General features: G+C 40.5%; 2 protein-coding genes across 3 annotated transcripts; both read right to left on the bottom strand.

The window, feature by feature from the left end:
• Window positions 1-717: 717 nt before the first annotated feature.
• Window positions 718-6,075, bottom strand: LOC109473973 (inositol monophosphatase 1-like). The gene is made up of 9 exons (XM_019774164.1): window positions 5,966-6,075; window positions 4,921-5,077; window positions 4,424-4,557; window positions 3,956-4,054; window positions 3,636-3,681; window positions 3,193-3,301; window positions 2,680-2,794; window positions 1,928-2,088; window positions 718-1,660 (listed from the first exon to the last, which is right to left on the bottom strand). The coding sequence occupies exons 2-9, from the start codon at window positions 4,981-4,983 to the stop codon at window positions 1,566-1,568; spliced, it is 822 nt and encodes a 273-aa protein (XP_019629723.1). The 5' UTR covers window positions 4,984-5,077; window positions 5,966-6,075; the 3' UTR covers window positions 718-1,565.
• Window positions 6,076-6,896: 821 nt separating this feature from the next.
• LOC109473972 (inositol monophosphatase 1-like) lies at window positions 6,897-11,071 on the bottom strand. Of its 2 annotated transcripts, none has more exons than XM_019774163.1 (8): window positions 10,966-11,071; window positions 10,511-10,644; window positions 9,708-9,812; window positions 9,530-9,575; window positions 9,111-9,219; window positions 8,861-8,975; window positions 8,076-8,227; window positions 6,897-7,636 (listed from the first exon to the last, which is right to left on the bottom strand). In XM_019774163.1, exons 1-8 carry the CDS (start codon window positions 11,050-11,052, stop codon window positions 7,530-7,532), a joined length of 855 nt encoding a protein of 284 aa, XP_019629722.1. In that variant the 5' UTR covers window positions 11,053-11,071; the 3' UTR covers window positions 6,897-7,529. The 2 variants fall into 2 exon arrangements, with proteins under 2 accessions (XP_019629722.1, XP_019629721.1); XM_019774162.1 differs by lacking the exon at window positions 8,076-8,227 and adding an exon at window positions 8,261-8,412 and having other exon boundaries at window positions 6,899-7,636.
• Between the last annotated feature and the right edge of the window lie 250 nt (window positions 11,072-11,321).

Here is an 11,321-nt window from a genome sequence, read left to right as displayed (position 1 = left end):
CTGCTGTTTATAACAATGAACCAACTGAAATTTGGAAATGCACCAAATTGCAAGGAATTGCCACCACGACTAGATTAGTTGTCCTGAAATAGTACTACAAGCGAATTTCCTCCAAAGTCTTTCTATCATAGACATAGATATGTCGACGTCATTCTGTGCCACTGCTCGCGCATGGCGCTTACACAAGAGTTCGCACACAACACATACCTGGCAGTGGAACAGTCACAATAAGCTCTTATCCATGCAAAACATTCAGCAAGATAGTCGTGAATCCGAAGTAAATCGACTTGCCGATGATTAACGTTTTGCACGACGGTCGATGGACTTTCAAACTATGCAAGCAAACCAAAGTTCATTTAGGGCACGTCAACGGTCAACACAACTTAGTCTAAGTTTGACCGAGCATTCTCGTCGCATTGTATTTATTCATTCATTCATTGTATGGTGTAGTTTTCGCCACTAACTGCCCCGGAACGTTTCAGAACGATTCTTTCATATCTTTGTGATCAATGTTGTATAGATATTTTGTACTCTTTTGGTTGTCCCGGCGTATGACGTATATCATCACCAACAATCGTACGTCAACAAGTTGTGTGTGTATCGGCCGGGGATGAGTGCGGAGGGGGCAGCGGTGGTGGTTCAATGGCTCTATTGTTATGGGTACGTAGACTATCCCATTATCCCCAACTACAATGGATAGTAACAACAACATGTAAGGAAGTTCCGTCAAGTTTTATTTCTACAAACCGGTTACAAACCTTGCTTACTGAAGTTATATACATGTATCCATACAGACATTAATTTCATAGACACAATAGAACACGAGGAAGCAAAATGTCTCCTGATAGTGAAACGTACCGATACGAGCGTACAATAGATTTCTAACAATAGCCGATCTTTCCTCTGGCACAGAATTCACAACAAAATACTTTCAGCATTCACTTTTTCTAATTCACAGATTCAGATATATAATATTGTCACTTACTTCTTTATACATCTTGGAAATCTAGAAAATCAGCTACTGACGACTCATGCATGTCAGTATGCACGTAACGTTATAGCTACAGTATCGCACACAACACTTACATGTGGAACTTAGTAGAAACTAAGGCACGTACTACAAACTTTTACGCGCTATCAGCAATTTGTCAACTCCAAGACTGTATATACTAAAAGTCGCTTTAAACACAACCACACACCCACAAAAACACCCTCACACACATACAATAACATCTAAATTTCTGTATCTTTGTCATGTTAGTCATGGCATCTAAATACACCTGTATTTCATGGAACAATAAAGCTGTTCTCCAACTAAAAAAAATTGGCGACGTAGGCATTTTCGATACAACAGTTTGATTGTTCCATAACGTGATCTACCAACCCAGATAAACGTGTATGCTAGTGAAAGAAATAACGTGTATCTTGAGTGTCTAAATATGCACAGCAAACACATCACATCCACCTTTAACTAAAATGATAAAGTTGCCAGATTTGCTGAGAACAATACTACAATGTGAAGATTTTTTTCAAGATATGGGCAACTCGAAACGGTGACTATTGAATTAGTCCATCTGTGTCAGCCCTTCTGCTATCGTCCTGGCCAGTTTCTCACTACTGGCACACAGGACACGTCTGGACATCATGTCAAATGGTCCTCCTGCAGGTGAAAAAATGAGATTAGATTCAGTTTGAAACATTTCAAGCCGTTTTATTTCTTACTGTGTTTTTTTTTTAATTTTGTAGTGACAATGTTCTATGGTTCACAATAATTAGATGAGATATTGAGAAAACTTACATAAATAGTTGTTTTATTCCTCTAACACATTAACCTTAAGCACATTGAAGTAGCCCCTTGGCTACCGATTCTCTATTAGTTTTTGGCATATGCAGTACCAATGGAGAAGGTTATTCTGCTCCTTCCTACCTGTGGTGTCCAAAACCACTCCCCCGGCTTCCCTAACAATAAGTGCTCCTGCCGCGATGTCCCACACGTGGATTCCGTACTCCCCAAATAAGTAGCACGCGTCTCCACCACCGCTCGCTACCTGGCACATGTCCAGAGCTGGAGAACCAAGCACTCTGCACCTGAGGGCAAAAATTGTAGTAACCTTTACGGACTGTAACGTTATCACAAGCGCACTGTCTCTTTATACCCGGTGCAATGGTTTTGTGGCGTCGTGTGGCGCAACCACGGCGGAACCAAGAGGTCCCGGGTTCGAGTCCTGACGTGGCACCGATCTTGTGCCCTTGGGAAAGACTTTCCTCACTATGCTCATGTGAAAATGAGTATTGTATGGTCCCCTGTGTTGGTGGCGGCATTAATATAAGTTAAAAAAAAAACTTGAGTGTGCCGTCACTACGTCTTGTGATCACAAGCTGGTGTGTTACGCCGAAAGCAGTTATACCGGCTATACAGATACAGATACAGATACATGTTGGAATTAGAAAAAAAAGGTTTTATCACTGGGCCACATTAGTGACATCAAGATGATAATTTCCAACATAAACTGTGAAGTTCGCAAACTTAACATACCAATTCATACCTTTTGGATAAATACCTGTTCAACTACAGATTCCGTCACTGTCGAAAGTAGCCAATGCAACATCTGACCGTTTTCAAAATCTATCCAGTTGCTTGAGTTATATAACTTTTTCTTGCGTACTTTGCAAACTTACGCATGGATCGACTTGTCCTCGTTGTAGAACGCCCCCAGATTACTGAAGACCTTGTCCACCTTGTCTTTAGCTCTACTTTTCCCAAGTTCTGCAATAAGCATGGACTTCTTGACATCTGTAGTAGAAACAAATACACCTTGTTAAAGCAACACTGAAGAAACTTTCATAGCAGTATGTGCAAGCTGCAAAGTGTGATGTGGAAAATGGTATATTTTCTTCTTCGCAAGCTCCGAAGAGAAGACCACTTCCTGCCTATGTACATAAACACAGAATATGAGGTAGTCGCCACCGTCACGAATTAACAACATAGAATATGATGTAGCTTCAATTCTGCATTTTTAAACTTAAACAAAATCTTATAAAACAAACAGGATATTCCCTGCCAAAAATTGAAAATCCAAACACAAAATTTGATGTTGATACTGCTACGCTCTAAATGGCTCCTTCTTTTTCACACACGAATGCCATATTTTCTGAAAGAAGTTTCATGTCCCGTAAGAGATCGTTGAGTACCTTCTTGTCCAGATACATGGATAGGTTTCCCATTCATGAAGGCGCCCTTCCCTGGTTGTGCTGTGAACATCTGGTCCAGAATGGCATTGTAAACAACACCAACCACAACCTGAAATACAAAGTACACAACTTCAATGCCACTGACTTTCAACAGCCTTTCTCGTAGAAATGCCATAGTAAATTATAGGGAACATGGATATTACATGGCGGGACCACGCCGGCATTTGGCCAAGGTACGCTCTGACATTGATAACACGCTACTTTGCGTGTTTTCATCAAACAACAATGAGTGTAGATTAGGGGACTAGTGATCGGGCACGGTTTGAAAGGGATCTGTGGCCCGTAGACCAGACGTGAGGAATCCGAGTTACCCGAATCGCGGTTCAGGCAATTTAGGGTGAACAAGGCCTTTGTTTACTGACATGGTTACAGTATATACTTACCTCCTTCTTTACCGACAGCGCTATTGACACTGCCACAAACGGGAACCTGAAACATGCGATAACCGTTAATTTTCTAATTGCTAGTGGTAGCAGTACTCTACCATCAATAGGCAAATTATCAACACTCGGACAAATGATGCAGACACTATGGCCCTTTTCCCTCTAGGATAAATTTGTCTGGATCGAGCCAAATTGATTCGCTTAGATCCAGCCTTGAGCCGGATCGAGCCAGATCAAAACGAGTCAATTCGGCTCGATCCGGACAATACTAGTATCATCCTAGCTAGTGGGAATAGGGCTAATGATGTAGCAGTACCCACCCGTGTACAAAGTTCATGGTACCGTCCAAAGGGTCGATGATCCAGGTGGGGTTGTCTGTCAGCTCCACTTTATTACCTGCAGACTCCTCACCGATGAAACTGATAAATGAAAGCATACTTGAGAATGACTTTACAACGTACCGTCACAACAGTAAAACAACTGTTAAATGGATAAAGTTAGTATAATGACACCGCCATTCTAGTTACGATTCATCATTTACTACATGTATGAAATTATCAACCCTTGTTAGTTCTGTTGATAGTCAATAGAAATTTTGAATTTTTTACTCTCCTCCTCTTTTTTCTTGAGATACTTCTCTTGTACGTGTTATAACATAGGTGCATTCAAATTAGGATAAACAATGACCTAAGAACCATATTTTTAATTTGTTTGCACCAATAGGAAAACATCAGTTTCGTTCACTAATGTCATCTCCTGTTGTAAGAGTACAAGTTCAACAGTCTGACCTGTGAGATGGAAATTTTCCACTCAGTGTGGAGATGATCATCTTCTCCACCTTTCCGTCTGTCTCTGTGACCAGATCAGTGGCGCTGGACTTGGTCTGGATACTTTTTTCACCGCTGAAGGCACTTTTGATTTCCTACCACGCGTAGTACAAAACATTTGGATGTTACTGCTAGCGCATTGATGTATTTCGTGTTTAGACACCGAAAAAAGCGTCGCTGACCAGATGTCGGCAGTCCCGACACCTTGAAACCTATGTCTAAATTGGGCCTAAGACGACCCATGCCATTTCAGTCAGTGTATGAGCCTGTTTCTACGTTCAATGAGTTGTACGTTAAAAACAGAGGTGGTAGCCTTAGGGAGCGGGCGGCAACTACCACTACGGAGGATGACACCCAGGCTAGATTGCACTGGCAGTTATGATGGCAAGAGGGCATGGACAGCAACAACAACAAACATCAATTTCTAAGGCTAAAGTCGCTCAGAGCTATCCTCTTACCTCCCCTCCTTTCCTCGCCACCTCCACGGCAGCATCGAAGCATTCATCCCACTGGCACTCCATCTTCACTACGTTTCCTGGAGCTGCGTTGTTATCGTCGAACGATAGGACTGGGATGGCTATGTGTCTCCTTAAGTAAGACCAACAATGCCTAGGCCTGTCAACAGATATGCGGATAACACGTATGAGTTTTGGTATGATGAGCTACTTGAGGAAAATATAGAATCATACACTTTGAAAGTTTTATTAGATCTATATACTCTCATAAAATAAGACAATCGGAGATGACAGACTTCTTCCCCTTATTTATAATTAACCATACTGCTTTGCAAACTTTATATACAATACAGCCCAAAAGTGAAAGCGAAACAGCGCAGTGACGGTTGGCTCTAGTCTCCTCTGTAGATTTGTGCGGTGGCGGCGGCGTTAAGATTTTTTCGTGAGCGACGCGAGTTATGATGCAGAGGGAGTTTTGCTGACGAGGGAGTTTCTCGCCGCACAACAACGCACAAAACACCCTCAGGGGCTTACTCGCGTCGATCCGGATCCCCGAATAAATTAACGCCGCCACTGCACAAGTCTGCGAAGGAAGCTAGGTTGGTTCATTACATGTTTATTGTCTGAATCGGGGGAATCCCCAACGATGGTAACCAATCAGGAATCAGGTTCTTTTTATTACGTCATGGAAATTTCCTCTTACACTTATCACATACCTAACCTGGGCCTGTGAGTTTTTTGGGGTTTTTTTGCCCATAAATTGATTCCCCACTTCCTTTTCTGTCCCTTAAACTTTTCCTTGCTGCCTACCGTTTAACCAATAGACGATTGGAAAAAGCCAAATGTGCTTAAGAACAACCTTGTTCCAAGCATTTAAATGAATGTAGCAGGTGGGCAATCGGGCACCAAAAGCACCAAGTCGACTCACATGAAGTTAATTTGTTATGGCAAGGCTACATATACGAATATCTTTTTTTTGTTACCCTGTTCACTGACAAACCAATGCCTATAAAACACAACCTTATTTGCAGAGGTAAAGAGACTTTACCTTGAATCTGTTGTGCGTAGGTGAGCTCCCTGAAGACTGGCCCAACAGCAAAGAGTCAGGTGACTGCTGGTCTGACCTCTTTTATACTAAATTATAGTGACGTCAGGATCAGGGGAATCCCCTTTTCATACTGGCCAATCAAGGCCTGCACATCATAAAAACCCCTCTGACTCACACATCTATTTCAGAACTGGGATTTTTTTTACTCATCTAGCTTTCAATTTGAAGTCCTTCTAGAAAGAAGTAGAATTTCTACCTACTGTTCCTCTGATGTAAAAATGCCATTACACATTCAAGCCAAATTTCAGATGCCAAATGATTACCTTATATTGGAAAAGCAGCAGTACTATAATTACAAATATGCAGCTCATGTATAGGATTCAGCATTCAAACAAATAGTTTTGCTGATGTGAAAAGGTCCCTTTACATGTAGAAGCCAAAGTTTACTCTGCACATGCCAAATTACCTTTCAACAGGAACTTAACTACTAGTATGTATTGTGTTACAAATGTGCAGCTCAGATACATGTATAGGCATGCCCGTAGCCAGGATTTTGAATGGGGGGTTCTTCCCGCTGCTTGAGGGGACCTCGAGTGCTGAAGGCGCGAGGTTCCTAGGGGGGTCCGGTGGCATGCTCCCCCGGAAAATTTTGAAAAATGAACCTTCTAAAAAGGCATTTCGTGCATTTTTGAGAGGATTTCCGAGAAAAAATCAGAGGTAAATTTTTATTCAATGACAAAGGGAGCAGTTTTTCTACGATTCCAGTCCAACTTTTCAAGAAAAATCTTGGACCTTTACATAAAAGTGGACCAAAGAGTGGACCTTTACATAAAAAGTGGACCAAAAAGTAGACCTTTGAGCCTTGTGGAGGGGTTCTTCCGAACCCCCCCTGGCTACGGGCATGAATTCACCAATCAAATCGATGTGTGTGATATGGTGTCATAAGATGTTTATTACCCAAATCATTCCTACTCTTTGATAATGTATGATGCACTTTGGGGATAGCATATAATATTGTTAAGACAACAATAATCACAATACAATTACCTATTACCAATACAACATAGTCTCACTTAATTTCTGTGCATATTACTCCATATATTATGTGCTATCATAATAGAAGTTGTTTTTTCAACTTTTACCTACCAGTTTCATTTATAAAAGAAGTAAGGAGGATGATATTATAAGAAACTCTATAGTAAAAAGTAAAACTTCCTACCATTTTGGGCTAATATACTATTATAACATACTATTATAGTATATTTCATGTATAGGTGGAAGTCTAGGATATCAATGATGCTTTGCAATACAGCACCTAAATATTTTGCTCCTGAGGTGTTCTCTTATAACTGTACCAATGATATTGTTACACAATGACATTGTTATTATATATATATAATAAAGAACCTCTACCACTCCATAATTCTGTATGTTTTAATAATTCCTTAACTTGTCCAAGAAATTAATCCATTAAAACTGCATGTCCCATGAGAATTGCAACTTAAGATACCTACGACACCATATACAAGTAAAGAGGGCAAAAGTCGGCTATATTAAAGTTGAGTTAATCTCGTTCTAGTTCCATCTGTGTCAGCCCTTCTGCTATCGTCCTGGCCAGTTTCACACTACTGGCACACAGGACACGTCTGGACATCATGTCAAATGGTCCTCCTGCAGGTGAAAAAAAATGGGATTAGATTCAATCTGAAACATTTCAAGCCTTTTATTTCTTAGTTTTTTTTAAACTTTGTAGTGACAATATTCCATTATTCCATGGTTTGCTGCAAAATAGTCCACAGAAAAATAGCATGGTTAGAATCTATTAAAAATCTTTTCCTCCAAATCAAAGTAAGCTCCTAAGCTTTCACAAAATAACTACCAAACAGGTACATGATGAAGAGAGTAATCATGAGTTATCATCAATTTTTACACATTCATTTAATATTTGGACGAAAATGTGCCCTCTAGCAAGATGCAACATAACTACACGCTAGGTGATGTCAAAAGAATACTAGTGACTATGACAAATCATCAAAATGTGAAAAAAATTACGTAAATGTTTCCTATTCACAGCTTAAGTTATACTGCTATTACACCAGCTTCCTCCTACCTGAGGTGTCCCACACTACTCCCCCAGCTTCCCTAATAATAAGTGCCCCCGCTGCGATGTCCCATACGTGGATTCCAAACTGGAAGTACATGTCTCCTCCACCAATGGCTATCTGGCACATATCCAGAGCCGCTGAGCCAAGAAATCTGCACCTAAAACAAACGTACAAAAAAGATGATCCTCACCTGTGGTGTCTAAAGTAACCCCGCCTGCTTCTTTTACTACTAGGTACCCCGCCGCTACATCCCAGCAGTGGATTCCGAACTCGAAATAAGCGTCCCCGCCACCGCAGGCGACATGTGACATGTTTAGTGCAGCGGAACCCATGGACCGTACCCTGTGGTACCGGACACAGAAAATAGAGGAGAGATTTTAACATTGAGGAAAAGTGGTGAACAGAAACAGAAAAACAGATGGTGCTATTATGTGCAACATGTATTGTAGAGAGAAGTACAGTGGGGATCTGTTTGAAATTTGGTGCTATCTTTGCAAGGCTCTAAAACAAGACAGCTAAATCTTAGAGGATACATGCATGACTTTCAAAAGAATTCATTCAGTTTGCAAGCATACAAGAATTGTACAACAAACATGTATGTGACCAGGCGTTTAGAATCAATGATGAAATACCATATTTTACACGCTATGCTCAATATTCAATACAAGAAGAGATGTATTTCTTAGGCATGTTATACTGTATCAAGACAAAGATAGGACATACATAGTGTTACACAGGAAGACAATGTCTCATCTAAAAATATGTTCCTAAAACCATGCTACAGACTTACCCATGAGCTGAGTTGTTCTCGTTAAGAAAAGATCCCAGATTACTGAAGACAAGGTCCATCTTTTCTTTGTCTCTACTGGACCCAAATTCTGAGATAAGCAGGGACTGGCTAAGTTCTGTGGAAAACAGAGAATTTTTACTTTTAAAAGTTTTAGACAAAATACAACACGTGGGATTCTTGGTGATAACTATAGTATTTGGAAGTAAAAATTTGAAATTTATTTCTCTGAAATAAGAGAGCCATAGGTTACCTTCTTGTCCAGATACATGGATAGGTTTCCCATTCATGAAGGCGCCCTTCCCTAGTTGTCCTGTGAACATCTGGTCCAGAATGGCATTGTAAACAACACCAACCACAACCTAACATGCAAAGAAAAAAAAAGAAAATACCTTGTTAGCAGTGATCCCTAAAAACTTACCTCCAACTAGTCAATGACATACTTGTAAAAACAGTGAGAACTGCCACTTGTACTTCTGCCATATAACATACTTAGTGACATTAAGAGTATACATATGTGTACAACATAATGTTTGAGAAACAATTAGGGTGTTATTGAATGCTCTGTTTTCCTGACTACTGGCCAGTAGAAACTCATTTTTTTCTCTTTCAAAAATCTGCTTGGAGATTCAACTTTTAAACATTTTAGTGCTTTGACAAAAGGTTCCTTACCTCTTTGTTGACTGACAAGGCAATAGACACAGCCACAAAGGGGAACCTGAAGTTGGTAAAAAAAATATGGTTAAAACTTGAAAGTTTTGAAAACTTTAAACATTGTGGGTTAGAGAATTTCTGATCTATATTTGTTCTCAAATGTCGAACTGATCCAAACAAACACAGCTGTACCCACCCGTGTACAAAGTTAGTGGTACCATCCACAGGGTCGATGATCCAGGTGGGGTTGTCTGTCAGCTCAACTTTCTCACCTGCCGCTGCCGACTCCTCACCGATGAAACTGATACAAAAGGACAGGGATTCTTCAGTCTTCTCAACAACATCTTTGCATGCTACTAGTCAGTGCCGAGCAAGCCTTAAGAGCCACTCTAACTAGTCTAAGTTACATGTAGTCTAAGGCCCTTGAACTGTGACCGTATGGCGACCCTTGGTTTCAGAATTGGACACTGAATTATGATCATCTGTAAGATGTGAGAGTATGATTTAAAAGACATGACAACAAACAAATGTGTTTATTGTTTTTCATTCATGGAACGAATTTCTTGAGCAATCAGTTAAATCTTTTATTGCTGTACTGTCTCTCTGTGATCACTGGGCCAGCTTGGTAGAAAAGGGGTAATAGAGGTTACATGCAATTCACTCATCATCATCACATTTACAACAATAAGGAGGATCATAATTAAGACTACACATGCTTGCCCAATGTCAAAGGAAAAGCCCCTGTGAGTCGTTAACAAAACATGTCTGGCCAAAACCAAACAAAAAATAGTAGCCCCTAAAGAGGGGCACACAAAACGATAAATAAACCACTCTACCTTGGAAGAGGTGGACAGCATGATCACTGTGCCATCTCTGCCAAGTAAGTACTATCACATGCTGAATCGCCTTTCTGGAGAAATCATCTTTGACACTTTTCCCATGCAAATTGTTAGAAGGATCATCATGTCTTGCTTTATAATTTGACAGTTGTATTTTCACCTGTGGGTGGGAAACTTCTCTCTCAGTGTGGAGATGATCATCTTCTCCACCTTCTGGTCCGTCTCTGTCACCAGGTCCACAGCACACGACTTGGTCTCGATACGCTTTTCACTGCTGAAGGCACTTCTGATCTCCTATAACGTTATATAACAAGCACAAAATGATGAATTATTCCAATAATTGTATCTTTGATAGCCCCGGATAGCTCCTGATCCTAAATCTTTGTAAACTACATGTTAACAAAGTCAGTCTTCGTAAGGGTACGGCAATAGAATTATAGAATTATGATGAGTTTGATTTCCCAATCATGCTGAAAAAAAAAAGAAGTTCCGCATTTACGAAACGCCCTCCCACCCCTCAGGCAATAAAATGACTTTCAAGGTGAGCTACAACAATAAAGGCAACGAAATATGCAAAACAACTTATTCATATCTCTCTCAAAGACCGTATCTCACCTCCCCAGCTTTTCTGGCCACCTCCACGGCGGCGTCAAAGCAGACATCCCAGGACTCTGTCTTCGCCACTTTCACTGGAGTCGCCATTTTGTCGTCCAACAGGACAGGTGATACAAGAAGCTGTCCTTGGTTTTCTTCTGCTCTGCCTAAAAAAAATCGACAATGCTGATCGATACAGACACGTAAATCAAGTTGATAGAAACACATAAAAATACTGATTTACTGAGATACAAATATTTTTTTTAACAAACTTTGACCAGGAAAGGGCGAAGTAACGATGACAAATTTATGGCAGTAAGTTGTTTTCACTGGGCAGCTCGTTTGGGCGGCAAATTCAAAATGGCGGAAGAAAGAAC

The sequence above is a fragment of the Branchiostoma belcheri genome, unplaced genomic scaffold (assembly GCF_001625305.1).
Source record: "Branchiostoma belcheri isolate BF01 breed outbred unplaced genomic scaffold, Haploidv18h27 scaffold3, whole genome shotgun sequence".
NCBI classification, from domain to species: Eukaryota; Metazoa; Chordata; class Leptocardii; order Amphioxiformes; family Branchiostomatidae; genus Branchiostoma; species Branchiostoma belcheri.
Note: the sequence above shows the minus strand (reverse complement) of the source record. Positions and strands in the feature narration are given on the sequence as shown.

What these genes read in the sequence shown, in the direction of transcription:
- LOC109473973 (XM_019774164.1), bottom strand. Translation starts at nt 4,983, where the DNA reads ATGGAGTGCCAGTGGGATGAATGCTTCGATGCTGCCGTGGAGGTGGCG. An exon ending in TGGCGAGGAAAGGAGGGGAG is followed by an intron (nt 4,558 to 4,920) that starts GTAAGAGGATAG and finishes TACGCGTGGTAG; the next exon opens with GAAATCAAAAGTGCCTTCAG. An exon ending in CGCTGTCGGTAAAGAAGGAG is followed by an intron (nt 3,302 to 3,635) that starts GTAAGTATATAC and finishes TTTGTATTTCAG; the next exon opens with GTTGTGGTTGGTGTTGTTTA.
- LOC109473972 (XM_019774163.1), bottom strand. Translation starts at nt 11,052, where the DNA reads ATGGCGACTCCAGTGAAAGTGGCGAAGACAGAGTCCTGGGATGTCTGC. An exon ending in TGGCCAGAAAAGCTGGGGAG is followed by an intron (nt 10,645 to 10,965) that starts GTGAGATACGGT and finishes ATAACGTTATAG; the next exon opens with GAGATCAGAAGTGCCTTCAG. An exon ending in GAGAACAACTCAGCTCATGG is followed by an intron (nt 8,228 to 8,860) that starts GTAAGTCTGTAG and finishes CGTTTGTTTTAG; the next exon opens with GTGCAGATTTCTTGGCTCAG.